Genomic DNA, 19,264 nt, shown 5'->3' on the forward strand with positions numbered 1-19,264 from the left:
CATACGCCTCATTCTGTCACTCAAATTAGCAGGCATTCGCTATTTTGCGAGCACATGAATTTCGGCCGCACAGACTGGTTCGCGCATGCATATATAACGATCCGAACGCATGCGCAGTTGGGCAAACATCGCTCGGAGCGCACGAGCTGCCGCTTACGAGTGGCTCTGAATCAGGCCCATTATCCTTCTTTTATTTGGTGAGAACAGATTTACATATCTAACGGTTCCCATTTGTCAGTGTAGTGTCCCGTGAACAACCAATATTCCCATGTTCGGAGCCTCCATTTTGGATTTGCGCTCTGCATCCTCCCAGGAAACGTTCATGTCTTCTCTTGTGTTCCAGCATGCCGAGCGACGGCGATCTCAGGACATGGAGGTCCAGCAGCTCTCTCACCTCCGGGATCTCCAGCTCTAACAGTTTCAGCGGCAACATGGACGACGGCGAATCATCTACTCCTCAGTCCTCGGTCATCAAAGCGGGATGGCTGGACAAGAACCCGCCACAGGGGTGAGTGAGCGCTCCGTGTGCCTCCGAGGGGTTTATCCTCCAATTCTACCTAGAGTTGTCATACAAAAATAGCCTGTCAATTTGCTAGTTCCTATTTACAGTGCCTCATGCCTCCATGATGTCAGTGAATTTATGTTCTGTGCGTCACGCGCCTCAGTGATGTCTTTTGAATACTGGTTCAGTATACCGGTGTGTCTCCATCCTGCGTAGTGTGTTTGTCAGTAGACATTGCGGAATATTACAGGAGAACTTATAATGGATAGCAGAAGTCACTTTGTGATCTGCATAATATCCTATAACTCCTCGGTGACCTGTAATATACTTATGATGTACACTAGGGGCTTTACTCCATATTTAAACTGCTCCATGGCCTGTGTCCTCCTCTCTCCACCCTGTTGCCCCAGTATCTACAGCTCTCGTCCTGTGTCTTGCCCAGCAGCTGAGATGGGAATTCCTGGCCCATGCTCGTCGTATTGTCCATTGTACGTGTATGTGATTTCCAGCGACCATTGTCCTGGAATTATCGACTGTACCATTGTCTGCTCTGCCTGTGTCCTGCTGCCTGTTTCTGTAATTCACACTCCCACACATCTGACTGTACCATTGTCTGCTCTGCCTGTGTCCTGCTGCCTGTGTCTGTAATTCACACTCCCGCACATCTGACTGTACCATTGTCTGCTCTGCCTGTGTCCTGCTGCCTGTGTCTGTAATTCACACTCCCGCACATCTCACTGTACCATTGTCTGCTCTGCCTGTGTCCTGCTGCCTGTGTCTGTAATTCACACTCCCACACATCTGACTGTACCATTGTCTGCTCTGCCTGTGTCCTGCTGCCTGTGTCTGTAATTCACACTCCCGCACATCTGACTGTACCATTGTCTGCTCTGCCTGTGTCCTGCTGCCTGTGTCTGTAATTCACACTCCCGCACATCTGACTGTACCATTGTCTGCTCTGCCTGTGTCCCGCTGCCTGTGTCTGTAATTCCCACTCCCGCACATCTGACTGTACCATTGTCTGCTCTGCCTGTGTCCTGCTGCCTGTGTCTGTAATTCACACTCCCACACATCTGACTGTACCATTGTCTGCTCTGCCTGTGTCCTGCTGCCTGTGTCTGTAATTCACACTCCCGCACATCTGACTGTACCATTGTCTGCTCTGCCTGTGTCCTGCTGCCTGTGTCTGTAATTCACACTCCCACACATCTGACTGTACCATTGTCTGCTCTGCCTGTGTCTGTAATTCACACTCCCGCACATCTGACTGTACCCTTGTCTGCTTTGCCTGTGTCCTGCTGCCTGTGTCTGTAATTCACACTCCCGCACATCTGACTGTACCATTGTCTGCTCTGCCTGTGTCCTGCTGCCTGTGTCTGTAATTCACACTCCCGCACATCTGCTGTACCATTGTCTGTTCTGCCTGTGTCTGTAATTCACACTCCCGCACATCTGACTGTACCATTGTCTGCTCTGCCTGTGTCCTGCTGCCTGTGTCTGTAATTCACACTCCCGCACATTTGACTGTACCATTGTCTGTTCTGCCTGTGTCCTGCTGCCTGTGTCTGTAATTCACACTCCCACACATCTGACTGTACCATTGTCTTCTCTGCCTGTGTCCTGCTGCCTGTGTCTGTAATTCACGCTCCCGCACATCTGACTGTACCATTTTCTTCTCTGCCTGTGTCCTGCTGCCTGTGTCTGTAATTCACACTCCCGCACATCTGACTGTACCATTGTCTGCCCTGCCTGTGTCTGTAATTCACACTCCCGCACATCTGACTGTACCCTTGTCTGCTTTGCCTGTGTCCTGCTGCCTGTGTCTGTAATTCCCACTCCCGCACATCTGACTGTACCATTGTCTGCTCTGCCTGTGTCCTGCTGCCTGTGTCTGTAATTCCCACTCCCGCACATCTGACTGTACCATTGCCTGCTAAGCCTGTGTCCTGCTGCCTGTGTCTGTAATTCACACTCCCACACATCTGACTGTACCATTGTCTGCTCTGCCTGTGTCCCGCTGCCTGTGTCTGTAATTCACACTCCCGCACATCTGACTGTACCATTGTCTGCTCTGCCTGTGTCCTGCTGCCTGTGTCTGTAATTCACACTCCCACACATCTTACTGTACCATTGTCTTCTCTGCCTGTGTCCTGCTGCCTGTGTCTGTAATTCCCACTCCCGCACATCTGACTGTACCATTGTCTGCTCTGCCTGTGTCCTGCTGCCTGTGTCTGTAATTCACACTCCCACACATCTGACTGTACCATTGTCTGCTCTGCCTGTGTCCTGCTGCCTGTGTCTGTAATTCACACTCCCGCACATCTGACTGTACCATTGTCTTCTCTGCCTGTGTCCTGCTGCTTGTGTCTGTAATTCACACTCCCGCACATCTGACTATACCATTGTCTTCTCTGCCTGTGTCCTGCTGCCTGTGTCTGTAATTCACACTCCCACACATCTGACTGTACCATTGACTGCTCTGCCTGTGTCTGTAATTCACACTCCCACACATCTGACTGTACCATTGTCTGCTCTGCCTGTGTCCTGCTGCCTGTGTCTGTAATTCACACTCCCGCACATCTGACTGTACCATTGTCTGCTCTGCCTGTGTCCTGCTGCCTGTGTGTAATTCACGCTCCCGCACATCTGACTGTACCATTGTCTGCTCTGCCTGTGTCCTGCTGCCTGTGTCTGTAATTCACACTCCCACACATCTGACTGTACCATTGTCTGCTCTGCCTGTGTCCTGCTGCCTGTGTCTGTAATTCACACTCCCGCACATCTCACTGTACCATTGTCTGCTCTGCCTGTGTCCTGCTGCCTGTGTCTGTAATTCACACTCCCGCACATCTGACTGTACCATTGTCTGCTCTGCCTGTGTCCTGCTGCCTGTGTCTGTAATTCCCACTCCCGCACATCTGACTGTACCATTGTCTGCTCTGCCTGTGTCCTGCTGCCTGTGTCTGTAATTCACACTCCCGCACATCTGACTGTACCATTGTCTGCTCTGCCTGTGTCCTGCTGCCTGTGTCTGTAATTCACACTCCCACACATCTGACTGTACCATTGTCTGCTCTGCCTGTGTCCTGCTGCCTGTGTCTGTAATTCACACTCCCGCACATCTGACTGTACCATTGTCTGCTCTGCCTGTGTCCTGCTGCCTGTGTGTAATTCACGCTCCCGCACATCTGACTGTACCATTGTCTGCTCTGCCTGTGTCCTGCTGCCTGTGTCTGTAATTCACACTCCCGCACATCTGACTGTACCATTGTCTGCTCTGCCTGTGTCCTGCTGCCTGTGTCTGTAATTCACACTCCCGCACATCTGACTGTACCATTGTCTGCTCTGCCTGTGTCCTGCTGCCTGTGTGTAATTCACGCTCCCGCACATCTGACTGTACCATTGTCTGCTCTGCCTGTGTCCTGCTGCCTGTGTCTGTAATTCACGCTCCCGCACATCTGACTGTACCATTGTCTGCTCTGCCTGTGTCCTGCTGCCTGTGTCTGTAATTCACACTCCCGCACATCTGACTGTACCATTGTCTGCTCTGCCTGTGTCCTGCTGCCTGTGTCTGTAATTCACACTCCCGCACATCTGACTGTACCATTGTCTGTTCTGCCTGTGTCCTGCTGCCTGTGTCTGTAATTCACACTCCCTCACATCTGACTGTACCATTGTCTGCTCTGCCTGTGTCCTGCTGCCTGTGTCTGTAATTCACACTCCCGCACATCTGACTGTACCATTGTCTGCTCTGCCTGTGTCCTGCTGCCTGTGTCTGTAATTCCCACTCCCGCACATCTGACTGTACCATTGTCTGCTAAGCCTGTGTCCTGCTGCCTGTGTCTGTAATTCACACTCCCACACATCTGACTGTACCATTGTCTGCTCTGCCTGTGTCCCGCTGCCTGTGTCTGTAATTCACACTCCCGCACATCTGACTGTACCATTGTCTGCTCTGCCTGTGTCCTGCTGCCTGTGTCTGTAATTCACACTCCCACACATCTTACTGTACCATTGTCTTCTCTGCCTGTGTCCTGCTGCCTGTGTCTGTAATTCACACTCCCTCACATCTGACTGTACCATTCTCTGCTCTGCCTGTGTCCTGCTGCCTCTGTCTGTAATTCACACTCCCACACATCTGACTGTACCATTGTCTGCTCTGCCTGTGTCCTGCTGCCTGTGTCTGTAATTCACACTCCCGCACATCTGACTGTACCATTGTCTGCTCTGCCTGTGTCCTGCTGCCTGTGTCTGTAATTCACACTCCCACACATCTGACTGTACCATTGTCTGCTCTGCCTGTGTCTGTAATTCACACTCCCGCACATCTGACTGTACCCTTGTCTGCTTTGCCTGTGTCCTGCTGACTGTGTCTGTAATTCACACTCCCGCACATCTGACTGTACCATTGTCTGCTCTGCCTGTGTCCTGCTGCCTGTGTCTGTAATTCACACTCCCGCACATCTGACTGTACCATTGTCTGCTCTGCCTGTGTCCTGCTGCCTGTGTGTGTAATTCACACTCCCACACATCTTACTGTACCATTGTCTGCTCTGCCTGTGTCCTGCTGCCTGTGTCTGTAATTCACACTCCCTCACATCTGACTGTACCATTGTCTGTTCTGCTTGTGTCCTGCTGCCTGTGTCTGTAATTCACACTCCCGCACATCTGACTGTACCATTGTCTGCTCTGCCTGTGTCCTGCTGCCTGTGTCTGTAATTCACACTCCCGCACATCTGACTGTACCATTGTCTGCTCTGCCTGTGTCCTGCTGCCTGTGTCTGTAATTCACACTCCCGCATATCTGACTGTACCATTGTCTTCTCTGCCTGTGTCCTGCTGCCTGTGTCTGTAATTCACACTCCCGCACATCTGACTGTACCATTGTCTGCTCTGCCTGTGTCCTGCTGCCTGTGTCTGTAATTCACACTCCCGCACATCTGACTGTACCATTGTCTTCTCTGCCTGTGTCCTGCTGCCTGTGTCTGTAATTCACACTCCCGCACATCTGACTGTACCATTGTCTGCTCTGCCTGTGTCCTGCTGCCTGTGTCTGTAATTCACACTCCCGCACATCTGACTGTACCATTGTCTGCTCTGCCTGTGTCCTGCTGCCTGTGTCTGTAATTCACACTCCCGCACATCTGACTGTACCATTGTCTGCTCTGCCTGTGTCCTGCTGCCTGTGTCTGTAATTCACACTCCCGCACATCTGCACACACTTGTCTGATCCTCCCAGCACTGGTTTGGGTTAGAGATTCCTCTTCCCACTGGGGATTTCTGTCTGACCACCACACCCAGCATCCTCCGCAGATGGTGAGGCTCTGCAGCTGGGCTCCCATGGAGTCTGCACAGGCCAAAACTTGTTCTTCCCTCATTGCATCTGGCCAAGTCTCTTGCTTACTCTTCATATTTTCAATTGTTTAAGATTAAATAATTTTTCCGATGATTTTCATCTATTATGACCGCTGTAGTGCTTGGTGAATAGTTTACCCCACTGCCACCTGTATTCCACCAGTCAGATGTACAAAAAACACAGATACAAGTTTATTTAAAAGAAAAGTAGTTAATAAATAATGACATCTTGTTAAGAAGCCCTGACAGGTATCATGTATTACTGTCACTGAGAGAGCTGTGTGCACTGACTGGTGTCATGTATTACTGTCACTGAGAGAGCTGTGTGCACTGACTGGTGTCATGTATTACAGTCACTGAGAGAGCTGTGTGCACTGACTAGTGTCATGTATTACTGTCACTGAGAGAGCTGTGTGCACTGACTGGTGTCATGTATTACTGTCACTGAGAGAGCTGTGTGCACTGACTTGTGCCATGTATTACAGTCACTGAGAGAGCTGTGTGCACTGACTAGTGTCATGTATTACTGTCACTGAGAGAGCTGTGTGCACTGACTAGTGTCATGTATTACAGTCACTGAGAGAGCTGTGTACACTGACTGGTGTCATGTATTACTGTCACTGAGAGAGCTGTGTGCACTGACTGGTGTCATGTATTAGTATCACTGAGAGAGCTGTGTGCACTGACTGGTGTCATGTATTACTGTCACTGAGAGAGCTGTGTGCACTGACTGGTGTCATGTATTACTGTCACTGAGAGAGCTGTGTGCACTGACTGGTGTCATGTATTACAGTCACTGAGAGAGCTGTGTGCACTGACTAGTGTCATGTATTACTGTCACTGAGAGAGCTGTGTGCACTGACTGGTGTCATGTATTACTGTCACTGAGAGAGCTGTGTGCACTGACTTGTGCCATGTATTACAGTCACTGAGAGAGCTGTGTGCACTGACTAGTGTCATGTATTACTGTCACTGAGAGAGCTGTGTGCACTGACTGGTGTCATGTATTACTGTCACTGAGAGAGCTGTGTGCACTGACTGGTGTCATGTATTAGTGTCACTGAGAGAGCTGTGTGCACTGACTGGTGTCATGTATTACTGTCACTGAGAGAGCTGTGTGCACTGACTGGTGTCATGTATTAGTATCACTGAGAGAGCTGTGTGCACTGACTGGTGTCATGTATTACTGTCACTGAGAGAGCTGTGTGCACTGACTGGTGTCATGTATTACTGTCACTGAGAGAGCTGTGTGCACTGACTGGTGTCATGTATTACTGTCACTGAGAGAGCTGTGTGCACTGACTGGTGTCATGTATTACTGTCACTGAGAGAGCTGTGTGCACTGACTGGTGTCATGTATTACTGTCACTGAGAGAGCTGTGTGCACTGACTGGTGTCATGTATTACTGTCACTGAGAGAGCTGTGTGCACTGACTAGTGTCATGTATTACTGTCACTGAGAGAGCTGTGTGCACTGACTAGTGTCATGTATTACAGTCACTGAGAGAGCTGTGTGCACTGACTGGTGTCATGTATTACTGTCACTGAGAGAGCTGTGTGCACTGACTAGTGTCATGTATTACAGTCACTGAGAGAGCTGTGTACACTGACTGGTGTCATGTATTACTGTCACTGAGAGAGCTGTGTGCACTGACTGGTGTCATGTATTAGTATCACTGAGAGAGCTGTGTGCACTGACTGGTGTCATGTATTACTGTCACTGAGAGAGCTGTGTGCACTGACTGGTGTCATGTATTACTGTCACTGAGAGAGCTGTGTGCACTGACTGGTGTCATGTATTACAGTCACTGAGAGAGCTGTGTGCACTGACTAGTGTCATGTATTACTGTCACTGAGAGAGCTGTGTGCACTGACTTGTGCCATGTATTACAGTCACTGAGAGAGCTGTGTGCACTGACTGGTGTCATGTATTACTGTCACTGAGAGAGCTGTGTGCACTGACTTGTGCCATGTATTACAGTCACTGAGAGAGCTGTGTGCACTGACTAGTGTCATGTATTACTGTCACTGAGAGAGCTGTGTGCACTGACTGGTGTCATGTATTACTGTCACTGAGAGAGCTGTGTGCACTGACTGGTGTCATGTATTAGTGTCACTGAGAGAGCTGTGTGCACTGACTGGTGTCATGTATTACTGTCACTGAGAGAGCTGTGTGCACTGACTGGTGTCATGTATTAGTATCACTGAGAGAGCTGTGTGCACTGACTGGTGTCATGTATTACTGTCACTGAGAGAGCTGTGTGCACTGACTGGTGTCATGTATTACTGTCACTGAGAGAGCTGTGTGCACTGACTGGTGTCATGTATTACTGTCACTGAGAGAGCTGTGTGCACTGACTGGTGTCATGTATTACTGTCACTGAGAGAGCTGTGTGCACTGACTGGTGTCATGTATTACTGTCACTGAGAGAGCTGTGTGCACTGACTGGTGTCATGTATTACTGTCACTGAGAGCTGTGTGCACTGACTGGTGTCATGTATTACTGTCACTGAGAGAGCTGTGTGCACTGACTGGTGTCATGTATTACTGTCACTGAGAGAGCTGTGTGCACTGACTGGTGTCATGTATTACTGTCACTGAGAGAGCTGTGTGCACTGACTGGTGTCATGTATTACTGTCACTGAGAGAGCTGTGTGCACTGACTGGTGTCATGTATTACTGTCACTGAGAGAGCTGTGTGCACTGACTGGTGTCATGTATTACTGTCACTGAGAGCTGTGTGCACTGACTGGTGTCATGTATTACTGTCACTGAGAGAGCTGTGTGCACTGACTGGTGTCATGTATTAGTGTCACTGAGAGAGCTGTGTACACTGACTGGTGTCATGTATTACTGTCACTGAGAGAGCTGTGTGCACTGACTGGTGTCATGTATTGCTGTCACTGAGAGCTGTGTGCACTGACTGGTGTCATGTATTACTGTCACTGAGAGAGCTGTGTGCACTGACTGGTGTCATGTATTAGTGTCACTGAGAGAGCTGTGTACACTGACTGGTGTCATGTATTACTGTCACTCAGAGAGCTGTGAGCACTGACTAGTGTCATGTATTAGTGTCACTGAGAAAGCTGGGTGCACTGACTGGTGTCATGTATTAGTATCACTGAGAGAGCTGTGTGCACTGACTGGTGTCATGTATTAGTGTCACTGAGAGAGCTGTGAGCACTGACTGGTGTCATGTATTACTGTCCCTGAAAGAGCTGTGAGCACTGACTGGTGTCATGTATTACTGTCACTGAGAGCTGTGTGCACTGACTGGTGTTATGTACTAGTGTCACTGAGAGAGCTGTGTGCACTGACTGGTGTCATGTATTAGTGTCACTGAGAAAGCTGTGTGCACTGACTGGTGTCATTATTACTGTCACTGAGAGAGAGCTGTGTGCATTGACTGGTGTCATGCATTACTCTCACTGAGAGAGCTGTGTGCACTGACTGGTGTCATGTATTACTGTCACTGAGAGAGCTGTGTGCACTGACTGGTGTCATGTATTAGTATCACTGAGAGAGCTGTGTGCACTGACTGGTGTCATGTATTACTGTCACTGAGAGAGCTGTGTGCACTGACTGGTGTCATGTATTACTGTCACTGAAAGATAGAGAGCTGTATGCACTGACTGGTGTCATGTATTAGTGTCACTGAGAGAGCTGTGTGCACTGATGGGTGTCATGTATTACTATCACTGAGAGAGCTGTGTGCACTGACTAGTGTCATGTATTACTGTCACTGAGAGAGAGCTGTGTACACTGACTGGTGTCATGTATTACTGTCACTGAGAGATCTGTGTGCACTGACTGGTGTCATGTATTAGTGTCACTGAGAGAGCTGTGTGCACTGACTGGTATCATGTATTAGTATCCCTGAGAGAGCTGTGTGCACTGACTGGTGTCATGTATTACTGTCACAAAGAGCTGTGTGCACTGACTGGTGTCATGTATTAGTATCACTGAGAGAGCTGTGTGCACTGACAGGTGTCATGTATTACTGTCACTCAGAGAGCTGTGTGCACTGACTGGTGTCATGTATTACTGTCACTGAGAAAGCTGTGTGCACTGACTGGTGTCATGTATTACTGTCACAGAGAGAACTGTGTGCACTGTCTAGTGTCATGTATTACTGTCACTGAGAGAGCTGTGTGCACTGACTGGTGTCATGTATTAGTGTCACTGAGAGAGCTGTGTGCACTGACTGGTATCATGTATTAGTATCCCTGAGAGAGCTGTGTGCACTGACTGGTGTCATGTATTACTGTCACAAAGAGCTGTGTGCACTGACTGGTGTCATGTATTAGTATCACTGAGAGAGCTGTGTGCACTGACTGGTGTCATGTATTACTGTCACAGAGAGAACTGTGTGCACTGACTGGTCATGTATTACAGTCACTGAGAGAGCTGTGAGCACTTACTGGTGTCATGTATTAGTATCACTGAGAGAGCTGTGTGCACTGACTGGTGTTATGTATTATGATCACCGAGAGAGCTGTGTGCACTGACTGGTGTCATGTATTAGGATCACTGAGAGAGCTTTGTGCACTGACTGGTGTCATGTATTACTGTCACTGAAAGATAGAGAGCTGTATGCACTGACTGGTGTCATGTATTAGTGTCACTGAGAGAGCTGTGTGCACTGATGGGTGTCATGTATTACTGTCACTGAGAGAGCTGTGTGCACTGACTAGTGTCATGTATTACTGTCACTGAGAGAGAGCTGTGTACACTGACTGGTGTCATGTATTACTGTCACTGAGAGAGCTGTGTGCACTGACTGGTGTCATGTATTAGTATCACTGAGAGAGCTGTGTGCACTGACTGGTGTCATGTATTACTGTCACTGAGAGAGCTGTGTGCACTGACAGGTGTCATGTATTACTGTCACTCAGAGAGCTGTGTGCACTGACTGGTGTCATGTATTACTGTCACTGAGAAAGCTGTGTGCACTGACTGGTGTCATGTATTACTGTCACAGAGAGAACTGTGTGCACTGTCTAGTGTCATGTATTACAGTCACTGAGAGAGCTGTGTGTACTGACTGGTGTCATGTATTAGTGTCACTGAGAGAGCTGTGTGCACTGACTAGTGTCATGTATTACTGTCACTGAGAGAGAGCTGTGTACACTGACTGGTGTCATGTATTACTGTCACTGAGAGAGCTGTGTGCACTGACTGGTGTCATGTATTAGTATCACTGAGAGAGCTGTGTGCACTGACTGGTGTCATGTATTACTGTCACTGAGAGAGCTGTGTGCACTGACAGGTGTCATGTATTACTGTCACTCAGAGAGCTGTGTGCACTGACTGGTGTCATGTATTACTGTCACTGAGAAAGCTGTGTGTACTGACTGGTGTCATGTATTAGTGTCACTGAGAGAGCTGTGTGCACTGACTGGTGTCATGTATTACTGTCACTGAGAGAGCTGAGTGTACCGACTGGTGTCATGTATTCAGGGCCGGATTGAGGGCCACATGGGCCTGGAGCTGAAAATGACCAAGGGCCTATTATGAGAAGCAGAGGAGGTGTGACCAGTGCTGTGTGGGTGTGGCCAGTGCCATGTGGCGTGTACACCTTTATACTCTCAGACCCAATGTCTCCCTAAATATGTAAAAGAAAAAAAATGCTTAATTTTGTGAGGTAAATAGAAATACAATTTTTATAATGATTTATGGCTGACCGTGTGGAGAGCAGAAGGCCAGTCAACATCATGTTGTCATGACCATGGGCCTATTTTTATGTGGAGGCCTGGAGCTGTAGCTCCATCCGCCCCATTGTTAATCTGGCCCTGCATGTATTAGTGTCACTGAGAGACCTGTGAGCACTGACTGGTGTCATGTATGATGTATTACTGTCACAGAGAGCTGTGTGTACTGACTGGTGTCATGTATTACTATCACTGAGAGAGCTGTGTGTACTGACTGGTGTCATGTATTCGTGTCACTGAGAGAGCTGTGAGCACTGACTGGTGTCATGTATGATGTATTACTGTCACTGGGAGAGCTGTGTGCACTGACTGGTGTCATGTATTACTGTCACTGATAGAGCTGTGTACACTGACTGGTGTCATTTATTACTGTCACTGAGAGAGCTGTGTGCACTGACTGGTGTCATGTATTACTGGCACTGAGAGAGCTGTGTGCACTGACTGGTGTCATGTATTAGTGTCACTAAGAGAGCTGTGTGCACTGACGTGTCATGTATTACTGTCACTGAGAAAGCTGTGTGCACTGACTGGTGTCATGTATTACAGTCACTGAGAGAGCTGTGAGCACTGTCTGGTGTCATGTATTAGTATCACTGAGAGAGCTGTGTACACTGACTGGTGTTATGTATTAGTATCACTGAGAGAGCTGTGTGCACTGACTGGTGTTATGTATTAGTATCACTGAGAGAGCTGTGAGCACTGACTGGTATCATGTATTAGTGTCACTGAGAGAGCTGTGTGCACTGACTGGTGTCATGTATTAGGATCACTGAGAGAGCTGTGTGCACTGACTGGTGTCATGTATTACTGTCACTGAGAGAGCTGTGTGCACTGACTAGTGTCATGTATTACTGTCACTGAGAGAGAGCTGTGTGCACTGACTGGTGTCATGTATTAGTGTCACTGAGAGAGCTGTGTACACTGACTGGTGTCATGTATTACTGTCACTGAAAGAGAGAGCTGTGTGCACTGACTAGTGTCATGTATTACTGTCAGTGAGAGAGAGCTGTGTACACTGACTGGTGTCATTTATTACTGTCACTGATAGAGCTGTGTGCACTGACTGGTGTCATGTATTACTGGCACTGAGAGAGCTGTGTGCACTGACTGGTGTCATGTATTAGTGTCACTAAGAGAGCTGTGTGCACTGACGTGTCATGTATTACTGTCACTGAGAAAGCTGTGTGCACTGACTGGTGTCATGTATTACTGTCACTGAGAGCTGTGAGCACTGACTGGTGTGATGTATTACTGTCACAGAGAGAACTGTGTGCACTGACTGGTGTCATGTATTACAGTTACTGAGAGAGCTGTGTGCACTGACTGGTGTTATGTATTAGGATCACTGAGAGAGCTGTGTGCACTGACTGGTGTCATGTATTAGGATCACTGAGAGAGCTTTGTGCACTGACTGGTGTCATGTATTACTGTCACTGAGAGAGCTGTGTGCACTGACTAGTGTCATGTATTACTGTCACTGAGAGAGAGCTGTGTACACTGACTGGTGTCATGTATTACTGGCACTGAGAGAGCTGTGTGCACTGACTGGTGTCATGTATTACTGGCACTGAGAGAGCTGTGTGCTCTGACTGGTGTCATGTATTAGTATCACTGAGAGAGCTGTGTGCACTGACTGGTGTCATGTATTACTGTCACAAAGAGCTGTGTGCACTGACTGGTGTCATGTATTAGTATCACTGAGAGAGCTGTGTGCACTGACTGGTGTCATGTATTACTGTCACTGAGAGAGTTGTGTGCACTGACTGGTGTCATGTATTACTGTCACTGAGAAAGCTGTGTGCACTGACTGGTGTCATGTATTACTGTCACAGAGAGAACTGTGTGCACTGTCTAGTGTCATGTATTACAGTCACTGAGAGAGCTGTGTGTACTGACTGGTGTCATGTATTAGTGTCACTGAGAGAGCTGTGTGCACTGACTGGTGTCATGTATTACTGTCACTGAGAGAGCTGAGTGTACCGACTGGTGTCATGTATTAGTGTCACTGAGAGAGCTGTGAGCACTGACTGGTGTCATGTATGATGTATTACTGTCACAGAGAGCTGTGTGTTCTGACTGGTGTCATGTATTAGTGTCACTGAGAGAGCTGTGTGCACTGACTGGTGTCATGTATTACTGTCACTGAGAGAGCTGTGTGTACTGACTGGTGTCATGTATTTGTGTCACTGAGAGAGCTGTGAGCACTGACTGGTGTCATGTATGATGCATTACTGTCACTGGGAGAGCTGTGTGCACTAACTGGTGTCATGTATTACTGTCACTGATAGAGCTGTGTGCACTGACAGGTGTCATGTATTACTGTCACAAAGAGAGCTGTGTGCACTGACTGGTGTCATGTATTACTGTCACAGAGAGAGCTGTGTGCACTGACTGGTGTCATGTATTACTGTCACTGAGAGCTGTGAGCACTGTCTGGTGTGATGTATTACTGTCACAGAGAGAGCTGTGTGCACTGACTTGTGCCATGTATTACAGTCACTGAGAGAGCTGTGAGCACTTACTGGTGTCATGTATTAGTATCACTGAGAGAGCTGTGTACACTGACTGGTGTTATGTATTAGTATCACTGAGAGAGCTGTGTGCACTGACTGGTGTTATGTATTAGTATCACTGAGAGAGCTGTGAGCACTGACTGGTATCATGTATTACTGTCACTGAGAGAGCTGTGTGCACTGACGGGTGTCATGTATTAGGATCACTGAGAGATCTGTGTGCACTGACTGGTGTCATGTATTACTGTCACTGAAAGAGAGAGCTGTGTGCACTGACTGGTGTCATGTATGATGTATTACTGTCACTGGGAGAGCTGTGTGCACTGACTGGTGTCATGTATTACTGTCACTGATAGAGCTGTGTACACTGACTGGTGTCAGTTATTACTGTCACTGAGAGAGCTGTGTGCACTGACTGGTGTCATGTATTACTGGCACTGAGAGAGCTGTGTGCACTGACTGGTGTCATGTATTAGTGTCACTAAGAGAGCTGTGTGCACTGACGTGTCATGTATTACTGTCACTGAGAAAGCTGTGTGCACTGACTGGTGTCATGTATTACAGTCACTGAGAGAGCTGTGAGCACTGTCTGGTGTCATGTATTAGTATCACTGAGAGAGCTGTGTACACTGACTGGTGTTATGTATTAGTATCACTGAGAGAGCTGTGTGCACTGACTGGTGTTATGTATTAGTATCACTGAGAGAGCTGTGAGCACTGACTGGTATCATGTATTAGTGTCACTGAGAGAGCTGTGTGCACTGACTGGTGTCATGTATTAGGATCACTGAGAGAGCTGTGTGCACTGACTGGTGTCATGTATTACTGTCACTGAGAGAGCTGTGTGCACTGACTAGTGTCATGTATTACTGTCACTGAGAGAGAGCTGTGTGCACTGACTGGTGTCATGTATTAGTGTCACTGAGAGAGCTGTGTACACTGACTGGTGTCATGTATTACTGTCACTGAAAGAGAGAGCTGTGTGCACTGACTAGTGTCATGTATTACTGTCAGTGAGAGAGAGCTGTGTACACTGACTGGTGTCATTTATTACTGTCACTGATAGAGCTGTGTGCACTGACTGGTGTCATGTATTACTGGCACTGAGAGAGCTGTGTGCACTGACTGGTGTCATGTATTAGTGTCACTAAGAGAGCTGTGTGCACTGACGTGTCATGTATTACTGTCACTGAGAAAGCTGTGTGCACTGACTGGTGTCATGTATTACTGTCACTGAGAGCTGTGAGCACTGACTGGTGTGATGTATTACTGTCACAGAGAGAACTGTGTGCACTGACTGGTGTCATGTATTACAGTTACTGAGAGAGCTGTGTGCACTGACTGGTGTTATGTATTGGGATCACTGAGAGAGCTGTGTGCACTGACTGGTGTCATGTATTAGGATCACTGAGAGAGCTTTGTGCACTGACTGGTGTCATGTATTACTGTCACTGAGAGAGCTGTGTGCACTGACTAGTGTCATGTATTACTGTCACTGAGAGAGAGCTGTGTACACTGACTGGTGTCATGTATTACTGGCACTGAGAGAGCTGTGTGCACTGACTGGTGTCATGTATTACTGGCACTGAGAGAGCTGTGTGCTCTGACTGGTGTCATGTATTAGTATCACTGAGAGAGCTGTGTGCACTGACTGGTGTCATGTATTACTGTCACAAAGAGCTGTGTGCACTGACTGGTGTCATGTATTAGTATCACTGAGAGAGCTGTGTGCACTGACTGGTGTCATGTATTACTGTCACTGAGAGAGTTGTGTGCACTGACTGGTGTCATGTATTACTGTCACTGAGAAAGCTGTGTGCACTGACTGGTGTCATGTATTACTGTCACAGAGAGAACTGTGTGCACTGTCTAGTGTCATGTATTACAGTCACTGAGAGAGCTGTGTGTACTGACTGGTGTCATGTATTAGTGTCACTGAGAGAGCTGTGTGCACTGACTGGTGTCATGTATTACTGTCACTGAGAGAGCTGAGTGTACCGACTGGTGTCATGTATTAGTGTCACTGAGAGAGCTGTGAGCACTGACTGGTGTCATGTATGATGTATTACTGTCACAGAGAGCTGTGTGTTCTGACTGGTGTCATGTATTAGTGTCACTGAGAGAGCTGTGTGCACTGACTGGTGTCATGTATTACTGTCACTGAGAGAGCTGTGTGTACTGACTGGTGTCATGTATTTGTGTCACTGAGAGAGCTGTGAGCACTGACTGGTGTCATGTATGATGCATTACTGTCACTGGGAGAGCTGTGTGCACTGACTGGTGTCATGTATTACTGTCACTGATAGAGCTGTGTGCACTGACAGGTGTCATGTATTACTGTCACAAAGAGAGCTGTGTGCACTGACTGGTGTCATGTATTACTGTCACAGAGAGAGCTGTGTGCACTGACTGGTGTCATGTATTACTGTCACTGAGAGCTGTGAGCACTGTCTGGTGTGATGTATTACTGTCACAGAGAGAGCTGTGTGCACTGACTTGTGCCATGTATTACAGTCACTGAGAGAGCTGTGAGCACTTACTGGTGTCATGTATTAGTATCACTGAGAGAGCTGTGTACACTGACTGGTGTTATGTATTAGTATCACTGAGAGAGCTGTGTGCACTGACTGGTGTTATGTATTAGTATCACTGAGAGAGCTGTGAGCACTGACTGGTATCATGTATTACTGTCACTGAGAGAGCTGTGTGCACTGACGGGTGTCATGTATTAGGATCACTGAGAGATCTGTGTGCACTGACTGGTGTCATGTATTACTGTCACTGAAAGAGAGAGCTGTGTGCACTGACTAGTGTCATGTATTACTGTCACTGAGAGAGAGCTGTGTACACTGACTGGTGTCATGTATTACTGTCACTGAGAGAGCTGTGTGCACTGACTGGTGTCATGTATTAGTGTCACTGAGAGAGCTGTGTACACTGACTGGTGTCATGTATTACTGTCACTGAGAGAGCTGTGTGCACTGACTGGTGTCATGTATTAGTGTCACTGAGAGAGCTTTGTGCACTGACTGGTGTCATGTATTAGTGTCACTGAGAGAGCTTTGTGCACTGACTGGTGTCATGTATTAGTGTCACTGAGAGAGCTGTGTGCACTGACTGGTGTCATGTATTAGGATCACTGAGAGAGCTGTGTGCACTGACTGGTGTCATGTATTACTGTCACTGAGAGAGCTGTGTGCACTGACTGGTGTCATGTATTAGTGTCACTGAGAGAGCTGTGTGCACTGACTGGTGTCATGTTTTAGGATCACTGAGAGAGCTGTGTGCACTGACTGGTGTCATTATTACTGTCACTGAGAGAGCTGTGTGCACTGACTGGTGTCATGTATTACTGTCACTGAGAGAGAGCTGTGTGCACTGACTAGTGTCATGTATTACTGTCACTGAGAGAGAGCTGTGTGCACTGACTGGTGTCATGTATTAGTGTCACTGAGAGAGCTGTGTACACTGACTGGTGTCATATATTACTGTCACTGAAAGAGAGAGCTGTGTGCACTGACTAGTGTCATGTATTACTGTCACTGAGAGAGAGCTGTGTACACTGACTGGTGTCATTTATTACTGTCACTGAGAGAGCTGTGTGCACTGACTGGTGTCATGTATTACTGGCACTGAGAGAGCTGTGTGCACTGACTGGTGTCATGTATTAGTGTCACTGAGAGAGCTGTGTGCACTGACATGTGTCATGTATTACTGTCACTGAGAAAGCTGTGTGCACTGACTGGTGTCATGTATTGCTGTCACTGAGAGCTGTGAGCACTGACTGGTGTGATGTATTACTGTCACAGAGAGATCTGTGTGCACTGACTGGTGTCATGTATTACAGTTACTGAGAGAGCTGTGTGCACTGACTGGTGTTATGTATTAGGATCACCGAGAGAGCTGTGTGCACTGACTGTTGTCATGTATTAGGATCACTGAGAGAGCTTTGTGCACTGACTGGTGTCATGTATTACTGTCACTGAGAGAGCTGTGTGCACTGACTAGTGTCATGTATTACTGTCACTGAGAGAGAGCTGTGTACACTGACTGGTGTCATGTATTACTGTCACTGAGAGAGCTGTGTGCACTGACTGGTGTCATGTATTACTGGCACTGAGAGAGCTGTGTGCACTGACTGGTGTCATGTATTAGTATCACTGAGAGAGCTGTGTGCACTGACTGGTGTCATGTATTACTGTCACAAAGAGCTGTGTGCACTGACTGGTGTCATGTATTAGTATCACTGAGAGAGCTGTGTGCACTGACTGGTGTCATGTATTACTGTCACTGAGAGAGTTGTGTGCACTGACTGGTGTCATGTATTACTGTCACTGAGAAAGCTGTGTGCACTGACTGGTGTCATGTATTACTGTCACAGAGAGAACTGTGTGCACTGTCTAGTGTCATGTATTACAGTCACTGAGAGAGCTGTGTGTACTGACTGGTGTCATGTATTAGTGTCACTGAGAGAGCTGTGTGCACTGACTGGTGTCATGTATTACTGTCACTGAGAGAGCTGAGTGTACCGACTGGTGTCATGTATTAGTGTCACTGAGAGAGCTGTGAGCACTGACTGGTGTCATGTATGATGTGTTACTGTCACAGAGAGCTGTGTGTACTGACTGGTGTCATGTATTAGTGTCACTGAGAGAGCTGTGTGCACTGACTGGTGTCATGTATTACTGTCACTGAGAGAGCTGTGTGTACTGACTGGTGTCATGTATTCGTGTCACTGAGAGAGCTGTGAGCACTGACTGGTGTCATGTATGATGTATTACTGTCACTGGGAGAGCTGTGTGCACTGACTGGTGTCATGTGTTACTGTCACTGATAGAGCTGTGTGCACTGACAGGTGTCATGTATTACTGTCACACAGAGAGCTGTGTGCACTGACTGGTGTCATGTATTACTGTCACAGAGAGAGCTGTGTGCACTGACTGGTGTCATGTATTACTGTCACTGAGAGCTGTGAGCACTGTCTGGTGTGATGTATTACTGTCACAGAGAGAGCTGTGTGCACTGACTTGTGCCATGTATTACAGTCACTGAGAGAGCTGTGAGCACTTACTGGTGTCATGTATTAGTATCACTGAGAGAGCTGTGTACACTGACTGGTGTTATGTATTAGTATCACTGAGAGAGCTGTGTGCACTAACTGGTGTTATGTATTAGTATCACT

General features: G+C 47.8%; 1 protein-coding gene across 3 annotated transcripts in view; it reads left to right on the forward strand.

Annotated features, from left to right (window-relative positions):
- ARAP1 (ArfGAP with RhoGAP domain, ankyrin repeat and PH domain 1) overlaps positions 1-19,264 on the forward strand; it is a 256,390-nt gene that overhangs the window by 63,567 nt on the left and 173,559 nt on the right. For all 3 annotated transcript variants that reach the window (XM_088462450.1, XM_088462451.1, XM_088462452.1), the window contains exon 5: positions 344-508. In XM_088462450.1, coding sequence (XP_088318576.1) covers positions 344-508 — 165 coding nt within the window. The remainder of the gene's footprint in view (positions 1-343; positions 509-19,264) is intronic.

Source organism: Taudactylus pleione, unplaced genomic scaffold, assembly GCF_031769625.1.
Source record: "Taudactylus pleione unplaced genomic scaffold, aTauple2 ptg001243l, whole genome shotgun sequence".
NCBI lineage: Eukaryota > Metazoa > Chordata > Amphibia > Anura > Myobatrachidae > Taudactylus > Taudactylus pleione.